At 43.2% G+C, this 23,310-nt stretch overlaps 1 protein-coding gene across 1 annotated transcript in view; it reads right to left on the bottom strand.

Annotated features, from left to right (window-relative positions):
- Positions 1-23,310, bottom strand: part of LOC140495761 (serine/threonine-protein kinase 26-like) — a 48,157-nt gene that overhangs the window by 20,769 nt on the left and 4,078 nt on the right. Inside the window, exon 2 of the mRNA XM_072594837.1 lies at positions 3,522-3,578. Within this exon, the coding sequence (XP_072450938.1) occupies positions 3,522-3,557 (36 nt within the window). The 5' untranslated portion in view covers positions 3,558-3,578. The remainder of the gene's footprint in view (positions 1-3,521; positions 3,579-23,310) is intronic.

Below are 23,310 nucleotides of genomic sequence, written 5' to 3'. Positions count from 1 at the left end.
ACCAAATGCAGTGGTATTACAGAGCAAGGGAACGCAATGGTGCAGACGTTGGAAACAGGAGAGTGGTCCTCTCCAGCCAGGAAGTGTACATCCATTCTCTGGATGATAACTGAAACCTGGCCTGGCACAGTGTGAGTTGGTAACAAATTGCACAAGCCACCATCTCCACCCTCAGGTTGTTTCGGTGGGGGGGGGGTCAATAATCAGCGTTCCCTCTGTAAATTAAAATACATTGCCATTGCAAGAGGTCTTAATGTTCCTCATAATGATGATGCACTGCTGCAAGACTGCACCTATACCACTCATACGGGCTTATTTCTGGCTCAGAAGGTTTCACTCCTAAACCTTGGGCAGGGTTACATGTACTGGAGAGGGAAATAAACCAAACCAAGACAGAAATTGCTGGAGAAACTCAGCAGGTCTAGCATCAACTGTGGAGAAAAGGCAGAGTCGAACAGAAGAAGGGTTACGGGACCCAAATTGTTAACTCTGCTTTCTCTCTCCACAGATGCCCTCAAACCTGCTCAGTTTCTCCAGCCATTTCTGTTTTTGTTTCAGATCTCCAGCATCTGCAGTTTTTTGTTTCATGTCAGGGAATAACCCAAAGTCATCTCTTTCTGGTCAAAGAGGGAGGACCAGCAAAAATCTACACGCTCAACTCCTTTGATCAGACCTGGAAGTTACAAGGGGAGAAACCTAGGGGCATCGCACAGTTGACACCAACAAAATAAATGATAATGTGCATGAGTGTACAATCTCCACTTTTGTCGTGCCTTCCACTGCCTTGATATTCCACTAAATGATAGACAATTTAGTCTTTGTATAGCTGTCTGTACTCAGGTCAATTCCAATACACAATGAATAAATGAGCAAAAAGAGAAAGAATGACTAATAGTTTCAGTTTATTGGTGGAAATATGGCCAGGAAGCGTCAGGTAACTTCAGCTTGAGCACTAGGTTATCAATGCTGAATGAGCAGTCAAGAGTGTGACCACAATAGGGCCTCGTGGTGAAGCCAGGTTTCAACATAGAGTAGGAAGGCTGATCATACTATCAATATGATTCCAGCACAGCCCATTTGCCCAAGAACTAAAGAAGCCACAAGTTGGCACATGACACACAAAGCCTTCTGCATAACAGGAAGCTAGACAGGGTCAAAGGTAAACAAACATTAAGGTAATCAGAGGAACGGTCACATGACCAGAAACATTAACTCTGATCTCTCTTCACAGATGCTGCCAGACCTGCTGAGCTTTTCCAGCAACTTCTGTTTTTGTTTCTAATTTACAGCATCCGCAGTTCTTTTGGTTTTTATTGAGGTAATCATGTTTCGCATTTTGAGAATTTGCGATTCTCCACCTGAGGTAGAGGACAGCACCATTAATCAAAAGGATATCTCACCCTGTTCCTACTTTGTCGGCATCAACCCACTTTCATTCTCTCTGTTGAACAGCTATGAAGAATGCAAAGGAACCATTAACCCAGGCGGTTTAAAGCTGCAGTGTGTTAGATAGGATTCAATGGGGTCTGGGGAAACTGATGAAACACTGATAGCAGGGTAAGTACAATCACCACCCGGTGTACTTATACAACCCATGTGTTACACTTAATTCAATTCATCTTCCTCACAGGCTCTATCACATCACCTAGCCACTCCCAGCTGACAGTTTCACCTCCCACTGATTAAATAAAAAGCCAGGAACTGTTGCTGCTCACGGTGAGTTGGAGGTTTCTCCTCAAAGTTGGAGACCACAGCCCAGACTCTTCACATTTGTAACGTAAGACGAGCTCTCAACAGGATGATAACCGGAATGTTACAGAATCCTGCACTCATCCAATAGAAACTCAGGCAGAATAACAGGGAGGACAGAAGGGAGATACACGCTTCTAAAACGCAATTATTGACTTCAAGAGGGATATTCATGACAACAACAATTTCCATTCATGTAGCACACTCTGTCAGCTGAGCTCCTGCTTGCCTGCCAATGAGTTGGTGATAAGACAGAATGTATGGAGGATAAACAATAAATAGTTTCCTCACTCAGCAACCCACGGCCTCTCTCAACCATGGAAAATCTCTTGCTGGCCTCACCCCTCAACAATACTCTGTCTCTCTCCAGAGAGCTGAGCGCAAAATCAGGAACGATGCCCCAGTGCAGCACTGAAGGGCCGCAGCATAGTCAGAGGTGCTGCCTTTTGGTTTGAAGGTTAAACTGAGGCCTGCATGCTTACCAGCGGGTATCAAAGACCCCACAGTAACACTGAGATATTCCCAGTGTCCTAGCCAATGTTTGCCCCTCAGCCAATCTCAACAGATTATCAGGTTGTCATCACATTGTGGCAACTTGCTATGTGTGAATCTAACTGCTAGGATTCAAATGCAATAATGACTGTACTTCAGAACCATTTAGTTACATGTAAAGGTTACAGCAAGGCCTGAGATTATGGAACATTCTGTTATGTTCATATTCCTGTGTAGCAAAATGAAACACAAAACTATCGTGGACTAAAGACAAAAGGTAGTCAGATCATGATCACTAACACAGAACTGTCAACATTAAACCAAGCATAGAATAAAATGGAAGGAGCAGAAACTATTCATCAGAATTGATACCAGAATGCGTGGAGACTGTGTTTCAGTGTCAGTACAGCAATGTGCAATCTATTCAGAGTTTTATAGTGTAACCAAACCCTACATTGCCATCTTAAACAAAAGCTGCTTATTTGTCCTGATTTTATGCATTGGCTCCTAGATGATGCTGGAGTGTGAGCAAATCCACTCAGGGTTTTGCTATTAGACACTGCTGAGAGAAATCCAAAAGGACGATCAATGGAACATTCCCCTCTGTTTCACTCTAATTGGATAATCACCTCTCAGGGGCTGCTGCAATGCCGGGGTACACAGTGGGGTGCTAGCACCCACACCATGTGCTGGATGCTACCTCATGCTGGAATGCAGTGGATCGTGGGTAATACAGCCTCCATTATTGGATGATCAATAAATTGGGCAACCAAACTGGCAGCTCAAAAGGCGAAGGCAATCACAGGTGGTCATGTTATGAATCTTGCAGGAATATGGTCCAATCAGTGCGGGCAATCCAACGTAGGGGCACTTTTACTTGAAGTATACACAGAAACAGAGAACAGAGCGGGTAGAAAATAAAGTTCTGAATCAAGTCAGACAATGTACACTTGTCAGGATAATCAATACTGTCTAAGCTTCAGAACATTCCAAGATTTTGTATCGCCCAGATTCAATGAGGGTGGGGTTATGTGGAAAGAAACTATTAGCAAATTAACATGTGGACAAGTCTCTGCTTTAAAAAGCCATACGTTACTAACATTTAGCACTGTTACAGCATAGGAGGCCATTCAGCCCTTTAGGCCTGAATCAGCTCTCCAAATGAGAGCCCTCTTGTGCCATTCTTCCTTGTCTCCAAATGCAAGGTAGCTCTAATCAGATCCATTGAGAATTCCAATACAGATCCTCTATGATGATCAATGGATAAATTGAATACTTACCAAATCCAAGGCTGAACCACCTCCCAAATATTCCATGATGATCCATAACTTCGTCCCCTGTGGAGAGAAAGGTACGTAAATAAGATTAGTTTCTCTACAGTGTGGAAACAGGCCCTTCGGCCCAACAAGTCCAAACCGACCCTTCTAAGAGTAACCCACCCAGACCCATTTCCCTCTGATTAATGCACCTAACACTATGGGCAATTTAGAATGGCCAATTCACCTGACCTGCACATCTTTGGACTGTGGGAGGAAACCAAAGTACCCGGAGGAAACCCACGCAGACACCGGGAGAATGTGCAAACTCCACACAAATAGTCGCCCAAGGCTGGAATCAAACCCAGGTCCCTGGTGCTGCAAGGCAGCAGTGCTAACCACTGAGCCATCATGCCGCCCAATAATTAGCTGGAATGATCAGAGATGGACACATATTAGAGTCCAGATCTTCACATTCAGTCCCTTTTCATAAGCTGCGAGTGACAATGTGAGCTGCTTATTTGGTTGGACTGCAATTTCTTGTCCTTTTACTTGAACTGTAGATCTTGGCATTGAAGATGACTTTGGAACATTCAAAAACATCTTTCCAAAAATGGGGAGGGTTGACCGAACGTCGTCACGTGGTGATGTAGGTGGCTACATTCCTGCCCGCCAGGTAGAGGTGTGCGTGTGTGTGTGTGTCTGTAGTCTTAAGTTTCATCAAGTCTTCCTGTGGATTATAAAATAAATGCAACCCTAAACATGTATTTGTGAGCTGAAGGTCACAAAGTAAGTATAACCCAAAGAAGCTTTGAATGGCTGAATCTGGGGATGGACTTGCACACCATTCATTAGCCTAAGCATGTACAAAAGAGAATGGTTATATTTGCTGTGATCTATTTCTGTTGGCATTTATCCTTATTTGGCCTTGGGTTACTGCTCACCTAAAACAGTCCTGAAGGGGCAGTGTGGAGTTTCCACCTTAACAGGTCAACTATGGCTGGGTTCATGCCAACAGTTCTGTCCTAGTCCTGTTGTAATGTTCCAAAGAAGCACAACATATGCTTGAGGAACATCATTACATTTTCCACTTTGGCATTTGACACCCTCAAGGCGTCAATATCGAACGGCATAACTTCAGAAACTGACTGCACTGTAGCTTCATTTTGTTTACTCTGCCCTCAGTAAAGGGGATTCCAACATTCAAAAGACATCTGAATGGGTACATGAACAGGGAAGGGTTTAGAGGGATATGGACCAAGTGCAGGCAAATGGGACTAGATTAATTTAGGATATCTGGTCAGTATGGACGAATTGAACCGAAGAGTCTGTTTCCATGCTGTACAGCTCTATGACTCTAATCCCTACAGTGTGGAAGCAGGCCTTTGGCCCATTGAGTCCACACCACCCTTCCAAACAGCATCCCTCTAAACCCAAATCCCTACCCACTCCTGTAACCCTGTATTTCTAATCAGCCTAACCTGTACATCCCTGGACACTACGGACAATTTAGTACAGCCAATCACCTAACCTGCACATCTTTGGACAGTGGGAGAAAACTGAAACACCCAGAGGAATCCCATGGGATGAATGAGCAAACATCACATGGACAGTCGCCCGAGGCTGGGATCAAACTGGTTCCTTGGTGTTGCGAGGCAGTAGTGCTAACCACTGAGCTCTAAACAATTGCTCTTTTACTCTGGACCACTACTGCTCTCTTGCTCCTCCTCTGTCTCTGGCAAATGTACATTAAGAAGCAACAGCAATTTTCAACACCTTTCATTTCCAAAGAGGAATCATAACCAGACTGGAAACAGTAACCTGTACCACAGATTCTGCCAGATTGGCCGAATTTCTCCAGCATTCTGTACATTTATTTGAGAAACTAAATTGTAAAGTGGCTGCAAAAATGATCTAGTGAGATTATCAGTATCAGTGAAAATATGGCAGGTGGGTTACAATGTAGGGAACTCTGAAGCTTTGCACTTTTGTTGGGAAAAGCAGAAGTTTTTTATTTAAGTGGTGCGGGACTGGCCAATGTCAGCATTCACGGGGATCTGGATAGTTCTGTTCACAAATCACTAACAGCCAAGTGTCTTTGTGAAGGTAATTAAATAAGGAAAGCTCACTATATTCTTACCAGACAATAACACTGCTCACTCATTAGAGTACAAATATTTTCCTACTATTGTACAGTGCCTTGGGAAGATCATGGATGGAATGTTACGAGAGATGTTGAGCTCCTAACGTCAGGAGATATTTGCCTTAGAAAGATTGCAATGATTCCTGGAATGTAGGGAGATTGCATTGGCCAGACCAAAAGTACCCTGGAGGCAGAGAAATTGAGAAACATTGAACCAAAACTTTAAATCTGATTCTCTCTCCACAGATGCTGTTGAGCATTTCCAGCATTCTTTTTAAAGCTTATCTTAGATTGTCAGTACCTGCATTGTTTTATTTTTCCATTTTCTTCAGAATTCAGAAGAATGTGAGATGGCCCCCATTAAAACATGGGCTACGACTGTGAACATAATAAAGGTAATGTTTTGGGACACCCTTTTAAATTTCAGTCTGACTGATGGCAAACCATGGTGGGTTGACTGTTAGAAATCAAGGAAGGCTTAGGCTGTTTTACCAAGGAGATGGTGCAAAGGGATTTATACTTAGAGACACCGACAGAAGCCTGTGTGCTACCAGTGCAGACTTATTCCTCAAAATCCCAATGTTGTCTCTCAACAATCCATGAATGTGAAGATGAAAGCAAGTTAGGGTCAGCAATAACACATCAACAGTATAACCTTGAGGCAAGATGTTGCTGTGTAGAGGAGGATAGTGAAAGGCAGTTTACAGACTTCCTTTTACATCCGTGCAAGTAACAGACAGGCAGAAGTTATTGTGTGGAGTGCAGACAGAAAAAACTGCGTGGCTTTGTAAACCATCACGACTGAATGTAGAAGGGAAGAAGTGACAAATCTCACAGCCATCTAAGGATTCTGAGAAATTAGTTCTGATGTTCAACTTTCACAGTTGCACCAAAGAAAGCATTCTATCTCGATGCACCACAGTTGGGTTTGGCAACTGCTCTGCCCAAGACTGTAAGAACATACAGAGTGTTGTGAACACAGCCCAGTCCATCAGACAAGCCAACCTTCAATCCATTGACTCCATCTATACTTGGAAAGGCAGCCAACATCAACAAAGATCCATTCCATCCCATTACTGCTCTCATCTAATTTCTTCCATCAGGCGGAAAATACAAAATCTTAAACACATGTACCAACAGGTTCAAGAACAGTTTCTTCCCCATTATTAGATGTCTGAATGGACCTCTCAAATTTCAAATCTAATGCTGATCTGGACTTTTGTGAACATTCTTTGCAGCCATAGTGTTGTATTCTTTACTCTCTGCAATTAACCTATGATCTTTGTATGGTATGACCTGCCTGGACTGCACGCAAAACTAAACTTTTCACTGTACTTAAGCATATAGAGTCATAGAGATGTACAGCATGGAAACAGACCCTTCGGTCCAACCTGTCCATGCCAACTAGATATCCCAATCCAATCTAGTCCCACCTGCCAGCACCTGGCCCATATCCCTCCAAACGCTTCCTATTCATATACCCATCCAAATGCTTCTTAAATGTTGCAATTGTATCAGCCTCCAACACATCCTCTGGCAGCTCATTCCATACACGTACCACCCTCTGCGTGAAAAAGTTGCCCCGTAGGTTTCTTTTATATCTTTCCACTCTCACCCTAAACCTATGCCCTCTAGTTCTGGACTCCCCGACCCCAGGGAAAAGACTTTGCCTATTTAACCTATCCATGCCCCTCATAATTTTGTAAACCTCTATAAGGTCACCCCTCAGCCTCCGACGCTCCAAGGAAAACAGCCCCAGCCTGTTCAGCCTCTCCCTGTAGCTCAGATCCTCCAACCCTGGCAACATCCTTGTAAATCTTTTCTGAACCCTTTCAAGTTTCACAACATCTTTCTGATAGGAAGGAGACCAGAACAATAATAAATCAAAAAGCCAGTGGTTGAGGAAGTAGTGCTGGGATAGACTTTCAATCTTATTTATCCATGGCTGTGGGTACTGCTGGCTAAGCTAACATCTATTGCCCATTATTCATTGCCCAGAGAGCAGTTGAGAGTCAACCACATTGCTGTGGGTCTGGAGTCACATGTAGAATCATAGAATCCCTACAGTGTGGAAACAGGCCATTTGGGCCAACAAGTCCAAAATTGACCCTCTGAAGAGTAATTCACCGAGACCCATTCCCCTACCCTATTATCCTATATTTACCCCTGATTAATGCACCTAACCGACAGATCCTGAAACACTATGGTCAATTTAGCATGATCAATTCACCTAACCTGCACATCATTGGCTTGTGGGAGGAAACCGGAGCACCTGGAAGAAACCCACGCAGACATGAGAGAATGTGCAAACTCCATACAGACAGTCACCTGAGGCTGGAATCAAACCTGGGCCCTTGACATTGTGAGGCAACAGTGCTAACTGCTGAGCCACAGAGCTGCCTAAATAAGTAACTATGGATTGTTTGCTGTAAGGAGTGAACCTCTATGGACAGCATGGCCTTGGAGCATAAAAAGAACATTTTCTTCAGTAGTTTAACGTTTTCTCACACAAAGATACAAAAATGTTAGTCAATTTCTTTTAGTTACTTTTTTTTAAAATGAAACACTAAACATTTCTAAATGAGAAATCTTGCTGTGCAATTCCTCTCAGCAATTAACTAAAAATGAAAATTTATTTTGAAAAGCTACAGGTCTCTGCAGAGATTGTAACACAAATGCAATGTTTAAGAGGCTTGACAGGTGAGCTGCTGGGATAACGTTTTCTCAGACAGAGTTTCAGACTGAGATTATAGCGTCAGATTAAGTGGTTGACCCTTAAGGACTGAGGTGAAGAAAGCTCTCTTCACTCAAACATTTAAAATCTTTGGAATTCTTGATCTCAGCTGTGGATGCTCAGTCAGAGTTTATTCAAAATATACAGCAATGCATCTTTGCATACTGAAAGAATCAAATAATATAGAATTAGTATGGGCCAGTATAGTTGAAATAAAAGATCATCTATGAGCTTATTAACTGACAGCGAAGCCTTGATTGGCCAAATGCACCATCCTGCTCTTAATTCTTATTGAATTGAATTTATTGTCACGTGTACCGAGGCACAGTGAAAAGCTTTGTCTTGCGAGCAATGCAGGCAGATCACAGAGTTAAGTCGCATAGGTAGGTAAATAATAGGTAAACAACAGCAAAAGCAAAAACACAGGTACAGGCAAATGTTAAGAGTTTGAGAGTCCTGTTGTGAGTTATGTTCTATGGCAAGCAATCTCGCTTCTGACTGAGGAGCCTATAGTGTCATCCAGGGTGGAACCCGACCTTTTGGTCCATCTAGTCCATGCCAACCAAGTTCCCCAAAGTAGACTAGTCCCACTTGCCTGTGTTGGACCCATATCCCTCTAAACCTTTCCTATTCATGTACGTGTCCAAATGTCTTTTAAATGTTCTAAATGTGCCTATATCTGCCACTTCCTGCTACATCTTCCTGGGTTAACTCCAGGAAGAGTAAGAGAGGTAGGCAGCTAGAGCAGGAGTCTTTTGTGGCTATACCCATTTCAAACAGGTATGCTGTTTTGGAAAATGTAGGGGATGATGGATTCTCAGGGGAATGTAGCATCATCAGCCAAGTTTCTGGTATCGAGACTGCCTCTAATGCAACGAGGGGTACGTCGGCTTTCAATTGTGTTAGGGGATTCTGTAGTCAGAGGTACAGACAGACGTTTCTGTAGCCAGCAGAGAAAAAGCAGAATGGTGTGTTGTTTCCCTGGTGCCAGGATTAAGGATGTCTCAGAGAGGGTGCAGAATGTTCTCACGGAGGAGGTCATTGTCCACATTGGAACCAACGACATTGGAAGGGAAAAGGTTGAGACACTGAAGGGAGATTACAGAGAGTTAGGTAGAAATTTAAAAAGGAGGTCCTCAAGGGTAGTAATATCTGGTTTACTCCCAGTGATACGAGCTAGTGAGGGTAGGAATAGGAGGATAGAGCAGATGAATGCATGGCTGAGGAGCTGGTGTATGGGAGAAGGATTCACACTTTTGGATCATTGGAATCTCTTTTGGGGTAGAAGTGACCTGTACAAGAAGGACGGATTGCACCTAAATTGGAAGAGGACTAATATACTGGCAGGGAAATTTGCTAGAACTGCTTGGGAGGATTTAAACTAGTAAGGTGGGGGGGGGTGGTGGTGGGACCCAGGGAGATAGTGAGGAAAGAGATCGATCTGAGACGGGTACAGCTGAGAACAGACGTGAGTCAAACAGTCAGGGCAGGCAGGGACAAGCTAGGACTAATAAATTAAACTGTATTTATTTCAATGCAAGGGGCCTAACAGGGAAGGCAGATGAACTCAGGGCATGGTTAGGAACATGGGACTGGGATATCATAGCAATTATGGAAACATGGCTCAGGGATGGGCAGGACTGGCAGCTGAATGTTCCAGGATACAAATGCTACAGGAAGGATAGAAAGGGAGGCAAAAGAGGAGGGGGAGTGGCATTTTTGATAAGGGATAGCATTACAGCTGTGCTGAGGGACGATATTCCCGGAAATACATCCAGGGAAGTTATTTGGGTGGAACTGAGAAATAAGAAAGGGATGATCACCTTATTTGGATTGTATTATAGACCCCCCAATAGTCAGAGGGAAATTGAGAAACAAACTTGTTAGGAGATCTCAGCTATTTGTAAGAATAATAGGATGGCTATGGTAGGGGATTTTAACTTTCCAAACATCGACTGGGACTGCCATAGTGTTAAAGGCTTAGATGGAGAGGAATTTCTTAAGAGTGTACAAAACAATTTTCTGATTCAGTATGTGGATGTACCTATTAGAGAAAGTGCAAAACTTGACCTAATCTTGGAAAATAAGGCAGGGCAGGTGACTGAGGTGTCAGTGGGGGAGCACTTTGGCACCAGCGACCATAATTCTACTAGTTTTAAAATAGTGATGAAAAAGGATAGACCAGATCTAAAAGTTGACGTTCTGAATTGGAGAAAGACCAATTTTGATGGTATTAGGCAAGAACTTTCAAAAGCTGATTGGAGGCAGATGTTCGCAGGTAAAGGGATGGCTGGAAAATGGGAAGCCTTCAGAAATGAGATAACAAGAATCCAGGGAAAGTATATTCCTGTCAGGGTGAAAGGGAAGGCTGGTAGCTATAGGGAATGTTGGATGACTAAAGAAATTGAGGGTTTGGTTAAGAAAAAGAAGGAAGCATATGTCAGGTATAGACAGTAGAGATCGAGTGAATCCTTAGAAGAGTATAAAAAAGTAGGAGTATACTTAAGAGAGAAATCAGGAGGGCAAAACAGGGACATGACATAGCTTTGGCAAATAGAATTAAGGAGAATCCAAGGGGGTTTTATAAATATATTAAGGACGAAAGGGTAACTAGGGCCCATCAAAGATCAGCAAGGTAGCCTCTTTGTGGAGCCACAGAAAATGGGGGAGATACTAAATGAATAATTTGCATCAGTATTTACTGTGGAAAAGGATATGGAAGATATAGAATGTAGGGAAATAGATGGTGACATCTTGTAAAACGTTCAGATTACAGAGGAGGAAGTGCTGGATGTCTTGAAACGGTTAAAGGTGGATAAATCCCCAGGACCTGATCAGGTGTACCCGAGACCTCTGTGGGAAGCTAGAGAAGTGATTGCTGGGCCTCTTGCTGAGATATTTGTATCATCGATAGTCACAGGTGAGGTGCTGGAAGACTGGAGTTTGGCAAATGTGGTGCCACTGTTTAAGAAGGGTGGTAAGGACAAGCTAGGGAACTATAGACCGGTGAGCCTGACCTCGGTGGTGGCCAGGTTGTTGGAGGAAATCCTGAGGGACAGGACGTACATGTATTTGGAAAGGCAAGGACTGATTCGGGATAGTCAACATGGCTTTGTGCATGGGAAATCATGTCTCACAAACTTGATTGAGTTTTTTGATGAAGTAACAAAGAAGATTGATGAGAGCAAAGTGGTAGATGTGATATATATGGACTTCAGTAAGGCATTCGACAAGGTTCCTCATGGAATACTGATTAGCAAGGTTAGATCTCATGGAATACAGGGAGAACTAGCCATTTGGATACAGAACTGGCTCAAAGGTAGAAGACAGAGGGTGGTGGTGGAGGGTTGTTTTTCAGACTGGAGGCCTGTGACCAGTGAAGTGCCACAAGGATCTGTGCTGGACCCTCTACTTGTTGTCATTTACATAAATGATTTGGATGTGAGCATAAGAGGTACAGTAAGTAAGTTTGCAGATGACACCAAAATTGGAGATGTCGTGGACAGCGAAGAGGGTTACCACAGATTACAACAGGATCTGGACCAGATGGGCCAATGGGCTGAGAAGTGGCAGATGGAGTTTAATTCAGATAAATGCGAGGTGCTACATTTTGGGAAAGCAAATCTTAGCAGGACTTATACACTTAATGGTCAGGCCCTAGGGAGTGTTGCTGAACAAAGAGACCTTGGAGTGCAGGTTCATAGCTCCTTGAAAGTGGAGTCACAGGTAGATAGGATAGTGAAGAAGGCGTTTGGTATGCTTTCCTTTATTGATCAGAGATTTGAGTACAGGAGTTGGGAGGTCATGTTGCGGCTGTACAGGACATTGGTTAGGCCACTTTTGGAATATTGCGTGCAATTCTGGTCTCCTTCCTATCGTAAAGATGTTGTGAAACTTGAAAGGGTTCAGAAAAAATTTACAAGGATGTTGCCAAGGTTGGAGGATCTGAGCTACAGGGAGAGGCTGAACAGGCTGGGGCTGTTTTCCCTGGAGCATCGGAGGCTGAGGGGTGACCTTATAGAGGTTTACAAAATTATGAGGGGCATGGATAGGTTAAATAGGCAAAGTCTTTTCCCTGCGGTCAGGGAGTCCAGAACTAGAGGGCATAGGTTTAGGGTGAGAGGGGAAAGATATAAAAGAGACCTAAGGGGCAACTTTTTCACGCAGATGGTGGTACGTGTATGGAATGAGCTGCCAAAGGATGTGGTGGAGGCTGGTACAATTGCAACATTTAAGAGGCATTTGGATGGGTATATGAATAGGAAGGGTTTGGAGGGATATGGGCCGGGTGCTGGCAGGTGGGACTAGATTGGGTTGGGATATCTGATCGGCATGGACTGGTTGGACTGAAGGGTCTGTTTCCATGCTGTACATCTCTATGACTCTATGACTTCCTCTATTCAATCGTGGATGTGGGCATCACTGGCTGGGCCAGAACCTTATTGTCCATCCCTAATTGCCCTCAAGGTGATGTGGTGAGCTGCCTTCTTGAACTGCTGCAGTCCTTGTGTTGTCGGTAGACCCACATCGTCTATGGTGATATCACTGCAGTAGTTAGGACTGGTTTTCTTGTGAGACATTAAACAGAGTCTCTACCTGCACTCTCAGAAAGTCTCCCACCAAGATGCATCTGCATTATCCGGAAGAACAAATGGATTCTCCAGCCAGCCTGGCCAATGGGAATGGGTCTGGTTGCCACACCAGAAGGATGAGGATGGTTTGGAGATGGTGCAGAGGAAGTTTACCAGGTCTGGAGGGTTTTAGTTATGAGGAGAGGTTGGATAAACATGGATTGTTTTCACTGGAAAGACAGAGGCTGAGGAATGACCTGAAAGAGGTCTAAATAATTAAACTGCATAGTTAGAGGCTTTTTTCCTGGGGCAGAAAGATCAACTACAAGAGGACATAGCTTCAAGGTGAGTGGGAGAACGTTTAGGGGAGAAGTGGAGGAAAACGTTTCAGACAGAGGATGGTGTGTGCCCAGAATGGACTGCCAGTGGAGATGGTGGAAGGAGGCATGTTAGCAACATTTAAGGCATGTCTTGATAGATACATGATCGAGAGGTGAACAGAGGGATGGAAATCGCATATGGGCAATAAAGTAGCGGGTCTAAATAAGGACTAGGAATTGGCACAGCCTTGGTTGTCCAAAGGGCCTGTTCCTGTGTTGCATTGTTCTTTGCCCTTAGCCCATTATGAATGTTGCTTATCTGTTCACTGCAGCAGTAATGCCTGTGGGAGTTTGCTGTGCTTACACAATTCTTACATTACAAAAAATGACTAAACTTGACAAGTACCTCACTGGTTATAGAGCACTTTGAATGACAGTGATAGCTCTCCTTTTTTTGATATTAATAGATCATAATTATACTGAACTTCTCAGCAGCAAATGGAGAATGAGACAGAGTGTGTCCTTACAGAAGAAGTAGGTCAATAAATTCTCCAGGGATACTCTCCATTCTATTACCTGAGTTGACCTTTCCCCCCTACCATTGGTCACCACAGTGAGTAAACTTTCCTGCGTGTTTTGGAGATTTTGAGGGTGAATTTGCCTGCCACCCCATTATATTTTGAGAACTGCATCAGGTGACCAACGCAAGATAATCCAAACGTGGTTATTGAAGCCCAGCAGCTGTCAACCTGGCTTGCTTCTGGAGACGCTGAAGGATACATTGCCAGCTGGCTACTTTCATCTGGGCAGGTTGGCGTGTGAGACACTGGGTCAATGACAGGTGTATACATTTTACATTAATGCACACCAGAAAGCACTGGTCCTAATACTAATCCCTGGGGAACATTATTCCGTACTTTCCTCTAGCTTGATAAACAACTCTCCAACACTACACTATTTGCAAACTTCAGCTCTACACTGTCACAATCTCATGCTGACATGTCTAATACGTAATACTCAGAGTCAGAGAGTAATACAGCACAGAACAAGACCCTTTGGTCCAACTCATCCATGCTGACTAGATATCCCAAAATAATCAAGTTCCATTGGCCAGCATTTGGCTCATATTCCTCTAAACACTTGTTAGTCATATACCTATCCAGGTGCCTTTTAAATGTTGTAATTGTACCAGCCTCCACCACTGCCTCTGGTAACTCACTCCATATACACACCACCCTCTGTATGAAAAAGTTGCACATTAGGTGCCTTTTGATCTTTCCCCTCTCAAATTAAACCTATGCCCTCTAATTTTGGACTGCCCTACCCTGAGAAAACACCTTAAATATTCACCCTATCCATGCCCCTCATGATTTTATAAACTTCTATAAGACCACTCCTCTCAGTCTCCAATGCAACAGGGAAAAACAGTCCAGCCTATTCAGCCTCTCCCTATAACTCAAACCCTCCAACCTCAGAAATATTCTTCTAAATCTTTCCTGCACACTTTCAAGTTTCACATCATCTTTCCTATAGCAGGGAGGCCAGAATTGAATGCAATATTCCAAAAGTGGCCTCACCAATGGCCTGTACAGCCACAACATGGCCTCCCAATTTTTATATTTCATCAAATTCTTTTTGAAAATCTTTCATTCCCCCATCTGTTACATTGTCTATTTTGAGAGAGGTTCAGTTCTTCTGCTTCAGTTTTATATAAATTTAGAAACAAAACAAAGAACTAATGATGACTGTACTAATTCAGTTTCCTCCGCTACACCCACCCTTTCCCGAGCCAAAATCACAGACAAAATCTCTCTCGGTTTCCTTGTAAATTTGCAAGTTTCTCCCTCAACGTCCATCCTGTGTTGAGTTTACCTTGTCCACGAGACCCATCCCCTGCTCTCAGCAAACTGCCAGCCACAAAACTTTCTATCCTGTCTCCAAATGTTAGCTGACATTGTAAAGTGACTCCCTCTCCTCAGGTACTGCTCTCTTTACATGTACCTTCAAGAATCCCACCCTTCACGTTGCAAGTAGTTCTTGTTGTTCCCTCTGTACCCTATCAGCTCTTTCCAAAGTTCTTTTAACACACGGCCACAGCACTGAAAAGGTCCTAGTCATGTCAATATAACCTGTCTCCAAACTATGCTACAGTTGAATAATACGGAGGCAATTAACAGAAAGTAACAGAATAATAATAATAGTAATAATAATACAGCAATTAACTATCCAGTGGAGTGCCACAGGGATCAGTGCTGGGGTTGCAATTATTTACAATAGACACTAATGACTGGGATGATGAAACTACAACTTAGTTTGATACAACACAAAAACAGGTAGGAAGTTAAATACTGAAAATGACAAAGAACCTGTAGAGGGTTATGAATAAGTTATGTGAGTAGGCAAAAAAGTTGGTTAATGGAATATTATGTAGGAAAATGTGAAGTTATGCACTTTGGTAGAGAGAATAAAGGAGCTGAATATTATTTAAATGGAGAAAGACTGCCAAAAGTTACATCTCAGCAGGATCTTGTGCATAAATCACAAAATGCGACAAGCACATCAGAAACAGGGAAGGCAAATGGAATGAATGCCTTTATTTTAAAGGGAATTTTTGTTTTACTCACTCATAGGATGCAGGTGTCTCTGGCCAGGCCAGCATTTACTGTCCATCCCTAATTGCCCAGAGGGAAGTTAAGAGTCAGCCACATTGCCATCGCTCTGGAGGCTCATGTAGGCCAAATTGGGTAAGGACGACAGAATACCTTCCCTAAAAGAATCAGATGGGTTTGTCCGACAATTAGCAATGGTTTCTTGATCATCATTAGAGCTTCATTCTAGATTCTTTGATGGGAGTATAAAAAAATGAGAATGTCTTGCTAAAACTAAGTTAAAAATCAGACAACACCTGGTTATAGACCAGCAGGTTTATTTGGAAGTACAAGCTTTCAGAGTGCTGCTCCTTTATTAGGCAGCTAGTGGGGCAGGATCACAGGACACAGAACTTATAACGAAAGATTACAGTGTCATACACTGATGCGATGTATTGAACAAACCTAGATTGCTGTTAAGTCTTTCACCTTTTAGAGTGGGTTGCAGGTCTTGATTCATTAATATGTAAATCCCAGCGCTTCTCTCAATTCACATTCCTGCGATAACTTAAGGTTTTATATTAAAAAAGTGACATCTCAGCTCAGGCAATGTATTAAAGGTATGAGGTTAGAGTCTGTATGTATTGTCTGAGATGTCACCTTTTTTCATAAAACCTTGTTATCTTTGGAATGTGAATTGAAAGCACTGGGATTTACATAGTAATGAATCAAAACCTACAACCCATTCTCAAAGATAATAGACATAACAGCAATCTAGGTTTAGATTAGAGTGGTGCTGGAAAATGTGATTGCACTGGAGAGGACGTAGAGGAGATTTACCAGGATGGTGCCTGGGCTGGAAAGTTTCCGTTAAGTTTCCTTTTGCCTAGCAATGTAGGTTTGTTCAATATACTGCATCAGTGTATGACACTGTGATCCTTTTGCTATAAATTCTGTGTCTTATGATCCTGCTCCATTAACTACCTGATGAAGAAGCAGCGCTCCGAAAGCTCATTTTCCCAAACCTGTTGGACTACAACCTGGTGTTGTGTGATATTTAACTTTGTCCAACTCCAGTCCCTTCACATCATTTCTAAAATCATACAAGGCACTCGGGCGACTCTCTGTGTGGAGGTTGCACATTCTCCCTGTGTCTGCGTGGGTTTCCTCTGGGTTCTCCGGTTTCCTCCCACAATCCACAGATGGGTGGGTTAGGTGAATTGGCTAAATTGCCCATAGTGTTCAGGGATGTGTAGGTTAGGTGCGTTAGTCAGAGGAAATATAGAATAATAGGGTAGGGAAATGGTTCTGGGTGGGTTACTCTTCGGAGGGTTGGTGTGGACTGGTTGGGCTAAATGGTCTGTTTCCACACTGTATGATTCTATTCTAATCCCATTTTTCAGTCCTTGGCCCATAGTCTTGTCAGCTTTGACATCGCAAATGCACATCAAAATGCTCTTCAATGTAATGAGGGTTTCTGTCTCCACTACCCTCACATGCAATTAGTTCCAGATTTCCAGCGCCCTCTGGGTGAAAACGCTTTTCCCTCACATTTCCACTAAACCTCCTGCACCTTAAGGTAAATCTGTGCCCCCTGGTCACTGATCCCTTCACCAAAGGGGAAATATTTCTTCTTGTCTACCCGATCTATGTCACTTATAATTTTATACATCTCAATCATATTCACTCTCAATCTCCTCTGCTTTAAGCAAAACAACCCCAATCTGTCCAATCTAACTTTTTAACGGAAACTCTCCAGCCTAGGCACCATTCTAGTAAATCTCCTCTGCACCCTCTCCAGTGCAATCACATCCCTTTTATAATGTGGATTCCAGAACTGCAAATAATACCCTAGTTGTGGCCTAACAAACATCTTATGCAGATCTAGCATAACCTCCCTGCTCTTAAAATCTATGCTTTCACTAATAAAGATACATATCCCAATCTGAACCACTTTTTCCATCTGTCCTGATACTTGTAGGAACCAGTGCAACATGTCCATCAAATCCGCTGTTCCTCGGTGCTTTCCAAGGTCCTCTCATTCATCAAGTATGCCCTTGCCTTGTTTATCCTGGCCAGGTGCATCACCTCGCATTTACCCAGATTGAATTCTAGGTCTAGGACCAGAGGGTCTAATCAGAGGATCAGATATTAAAGGTCACCAGTTTAGGACAGAGAAGAGGAGGAATTTCTTTTCAGAGGACAGTGAAACTGTAGTATTCTTTACCCTGAGAGCTGTCAAGGCTGGATTGTTCAATTTGTGGGCAGCACGGTGGCACAGTGGTTAGCACTGCTGCCTCACAGCACCAGAGACCCGGGTTCAGTTCCCGCCTCAGGCGACTCTCTGTGTGGAGTTTGCACATTCTCCCCGTGTGTGCGTGGGTTTCCTCCGGGTGCTCCGGTTTCCTCCCACACTCCAAAGATGTGCAGGTCAGGTGAATTGGCCATGCTAAATTGCCGGTAGTGTTAGGTTAGGGGTATGGGTGGGTTGCGCTTCGGCGGGGCGGTGTGGACTTGTTGGGCCGAAGGGCCTGTTTCCACACTGTAAGTAATCTAATCTGTATTCAAGGCTGAGATAGATGTATTTTTAATCAGGAATGGAATCGGGGTTATGAGGATAAAGTAGGAAAGAGAAGTTGAGGATTATCACATCAGCCATGATCACAATGAATGGTGGAGCAGACTTCTTGGGCTGAATGGCCTATTTCTCATCCAATGTCACATGGTCTTCAACTCACAGAGCACCTTCTCACCACCTCAGGACATTCACTGGACTCTTTCTGAAGCATGATTATCCTTTTCCCCTTGGAATTCATGCCGGTGACCAGTGTTAACATCATCACAACACTGGATGAGGAAGGAATATTCTCAGAGAATATTCATCAGATCACCTACAAACAGAGAAACTCATGAATTAGGAAGATTAGGCCATTAGGTCCTCCAAGTCTGCTCCAGCATTGAAATACAATCACGGTTGATCATCCAATGGTATATGAATAGGAAGGGTTTGGAGGGATATGGGCTGGGTGCTGGCAGGTGGGACTAGATTGGGTTGGGATATCTGGTCGGCATGGACGGGTTGGACCGAAGGGTCTGTTTCCATGCTGTACATCTCTATGATGCTATAACTCAACCTGTTCTTGCTTTTCCCTATATCCTTTGATCTTTTTAGCTCTAAGTGCAACATCTAACTCCATCTTGAAACCATTCAATGTTTTGACCTTGACTGTTTTCTGTGGTAGTGATTGTCTCTAGCTTACCACTTACTGTGTGAAGAAATTTGTCTTCATCGCAGTCTTAAATCTGGACTGCGACCCTTGGCTGTGGACCCCTCTGCCATAGGGATCATCCTTTCTGCATCCACCCTGTCTAGTCTTGTTAGAGTTTTATGACATTCCCCTTCGTTGTTCTGAACTCTGGCGAGTATATCTCTAACTGATTCAATCGTTCCTCATACATCAGCTCTGCTATCCCAAGAATCAGTCTGGTAAACATTTGCTGCTCTCCCTCTATCGCATGAATATCCTTTCTTAAATAAAGAGACCAAACCTGCACACAACATTCCAGGTATGCCCTCACCAATGCCCTGTTTAATTGCAACAAAACTTTCTTGTTCCTGTACTTGAGCCCTCTTGCTATGAAGGTCAACCTATAACTTGCATTCTTCACCATTTGTTCACCAATCACTCAAAATAAGCAACAAAGACACCCAGATCTGATTGCAAGTTATCCTCTGTCAATTTATACTGAAATAGTGCTGTAAGAACTGTAATGTTGACCAGAATATTGGTGGCACCCTCAATTCAATGCCTAATCTGAAAGACCATACATCTGTCAGTATTGCACATAAATATAAGCTCAGATACATACTTGAGGGCTAACAGCGAGCCACATGGAAACACACTTAATCTTAACAATGGCATCACTGTTCAGTCAACAACAACCCCTATCACTGTGAATCATTAGTCTTTTTCAAAAAGGCAACCATTTTGGGACATATGAATGTTATAGAAAAGGAGAACACTTATTGACGTCCCTAATATGCCTGAAGAAAGTAGCGGTGAGACGCCTTGGTCAATCATAGATTCCCTACAGTATGGAAGCAGGTCATTCGGCCCATCAAGTCCATGCCAACTCTCCAAAGATCAGCCCACCCGGACCCAGAGCCCTACCCTATCCCGATAACCCTGCATTTCCCATGGCTAATCCATCTAGCCTGCACATTGCATGCACTATGGGCAATTTAGCATGGCCAATTCACCTGACCTGCTCATCTTTGGACTGTGGGAGGAAACTGGTGCACCCTGAGGAAACCTACGCGGACACAGCATGTGCAAACTCCTCAGAGACAGTTAGCCGAGGGCGGAATCGAACCCGCTTCCCTGGCGCTGTGAGGCAGCAGTGCTAACCACCCTTAAAATGACATTCCTGGGAAATTTAAGCAGGGAATCTTTAAGTGAAATGCAGGCACTACTGGGATTTGAACCCACCATCTCAGGTACTAGGTAGGTGCTTTAATAAACCAAGCCACAGCACTGCCGTGATTGCTGGACCAAAAGTGTTATTAGGGAGGGAGTTCTGGGAGCTCTACGGATTTCTAGGGAGGAATAACGTTCCAAGTCAGGATAGTGTGCAGCTTATAGGTGGTGGCATTCTCATGACCCTGGTACAGATCAGGATCCTGGAGATTGATGGTAAGAGTCCCTTGGCTTTGCAACACACTTCTTCAAAGACAGCAGAGATCTCAGTGATCAGTCTACAGCTGTGTATGTCTCACATTCAGGGCAATCTGATGAAATATCACACACTTCCTTGGCATGGATTCCTCATTTAAATAAAAAGGAAGGCACAAAGTCTGAGTGAAGGAAGGAAGACAGAGGGAGCACAAAAATCAACAAGTTTGATGCTATTAATTACACAATCACAGTAATTTGTGTTCCACTGCAGGCTTTGGCTGTCAGACCACAACATTATACACAGCACAGAAGGGAACTGGCCAACACACTGCATTTATGTCAGCTCTTTTACAGAGCTGGCCAATTCATCGTAAACCTTTGCACCTTCCTCATGACCCTGAAATCTCGTTCTTTTCAAGAATCTATCCAATTCCCTTTCAAAAGTCAGTGTTGAATCTGCTTCTGCTGCTGTTTCGAACAAAGTTTTACAGATTACTGTTTTTTCCTCAGCAATTTGCAAATTCTTATTGCCCCATTATATTGAATCTGTGTCTATTTACTGGTCCTCCTGCCTGTAGAGTACATTCTCTCGATCAAAAGCCTTTATACTTTAAGCACCTTTGTAACTCTCCCTTCAGTTTCTCTCCTCTGCTCTAATTCTAGCCTTTCCACAGAACTGGAGGCTGGGGTCAGTCATAACTCAATAGATCAAAAGTTTCAAACCTTATGCCAGAAACCTCAAAACATCAGAGGCTGACACTTCAGTGCAATATTGAAGAAATGCTACACTGTCAGATTTTCAAATGAGAAGTTAGAACTGTTTACTCTCTCGGCTAGATAAGAAAGATACCATTTCGCATTGTCAAAGTTCTTCTGCGTCCTGGGGATATTTATTCCTTCACCAACTTTGCCAGGTTCTCTACGTTACAATAGCAACTACACCTCAACATCCATCATTGGCTTTAAAGGCCTAGGATGCCTTTCCAAATGGTAAAGGAGCTATAAAATGAAAGCTCTTTAAATACGCCTGATGAGAAACAGTAGCTCAGTAGCTGAAGCACCCAACAGCAGCCCATAGAGGCCCCTGGAGACCGGACAACACAGTCCAAGTAGAATTGGCAAAACCCAGTACAAATCCACCATCAACCAATGACTCTTAAAGGATTCCAAATGTCAAATCCGTTTCTCTCTCCAAATTTGCTGCAAGAACCGGATTGCTACAGTATTTGCTGCTCAATCAGTTCTCTCCTCTCATCCCGTTTAAATATTGCTTTTGGTTTTGGTATTTCTTGTGAGTTGTCCTGATGAGTGCAAGATAAAGAGCTTTGTCAAAATGTGTCTTTTTTTCAGCTGCACTCCTGTTGAAACAGCATGTCAAGTCTTAATTACTTGGCAACCTCCCTTTCTAGCACAGAAAATTAAATTTTACAATAGTTTCATTCTTTCACATTTTAATTATAGTTGGAGATTTAAACATTAAACACATCTTAAAAAAGTCCATTTCTTATTTCTCACTCTTAACCCTCTACTTCCTTTCCAGTCTTTTCATTTCTGGACATAATTTTGCACTATATCCAGGATCTTACATTATTGCTTCACAAAGGTACACAAAAAATGCTGGAGAAGCTCAGCAGGTCTGGAGAGATAAACAAGTTAATGTTTTGAGTCAGATGCAACTCTTCATCAGAGCATTCTTCAGAGTTTTGAAGACTGATATTCAACTGAAAACATTAACTCTGTTTCTCTCTCCACAGATGGCTGTCAGATCAGCTAAGTTTCTATAGCATTCACTATTTTATTCTAGGTTTCCACCAACTGAAGTATTTTACTTCTATTTGCTTCAGAAAGGGTTTTCTAATATAATCGATGAAGGAGATTCATAGTTGCTTTCCCTAGTCATACAGGGTCCCAGGTCTCAATAGAGATGAAATTACTGTGCTGGTATTAGCATCTAATGAGTATCAAAACCTGTGGTCAAGTGTGGACATAATGAATGGTTAGCATTAATCATTTCTGGCAGCAAAGTGGCTCACTGATTAGCACTGCTGCCTCATAGCACCGAGCACCCAAGTTCAATTCCAGCCTCAGGCGACTGTCTGTGTGAAGTTTATACATTCTCCCCTTCACTGCATGGATTTCCTCTGGGTGCTCCAGTTTCCTCTCACAGTCAAAAAATGTACAGGTTAGGTGGATTGGCCATGCTAAATTGCCCATTGTTTCCAGGGATGTGTAGGTTAACTGGAATAACAATGGGAAATACAGGGTAATAGATATTTTTAGATTAGATTCCCTACAGTGTGGAAACAGGCCCTTCAGCCCAACAAGTCCACACCAACCCTCCGAAGAGTAACCCACCCAGAGCCATTTCCCTCTGACTAATGCATGGCCAATTCACCTGACCTGCACATCTTTGGACAGTGGGAGGAAACTGGAGCACCAAAGAAAACCCACGCAGACACGGGGAGAATGTGCAAACTCTACACAGCCAGTCACCCGAGGCTGGAATCGAACCTGGGAAGGGATAGGGTTGGGGGTGGGGAAGTCTGGGTGGGATGCTGTACAGAGAGTCCGTACAGACTCAATGGGCCAATTGGCCTGCTTCCACACTGTAGGATTATATGAATATGTGCCCCCTGCTAACACAATTTCCTAACTGTCTACCACTGTAAAATCTTTCATTGCTCTGAAGATACCATCATTAAGAGCTGCCCTTTGACGTTCTCAGCTCCTCTGAGAAACTGCCAGTCCTTTGAGTCATTATTTATAGTTTGAGTTCCTAGA

This window comes from Chiloscyllium punctatum, chromosome 25 (genome assembly GCF_047496795.1).
Source record: "Chiloscyllium punctatum isolate Juve2018m chromosome 25, sChiPun1.3, whole genome shotgun sequence".
Classification (NCBI taxonomy): domain Eukaryota; kingdom Metazoa; phylum Chordata; class Chondrichthyes; order Orectolobiformes; family Hemiscylliidae; genus Chiloscyllium; species Chiloscyllium punctatum.
Note: the sequence above shows the minus strand (reverse complement) of the source record. Positions and strands in the feature narration are given on the sequence as shown.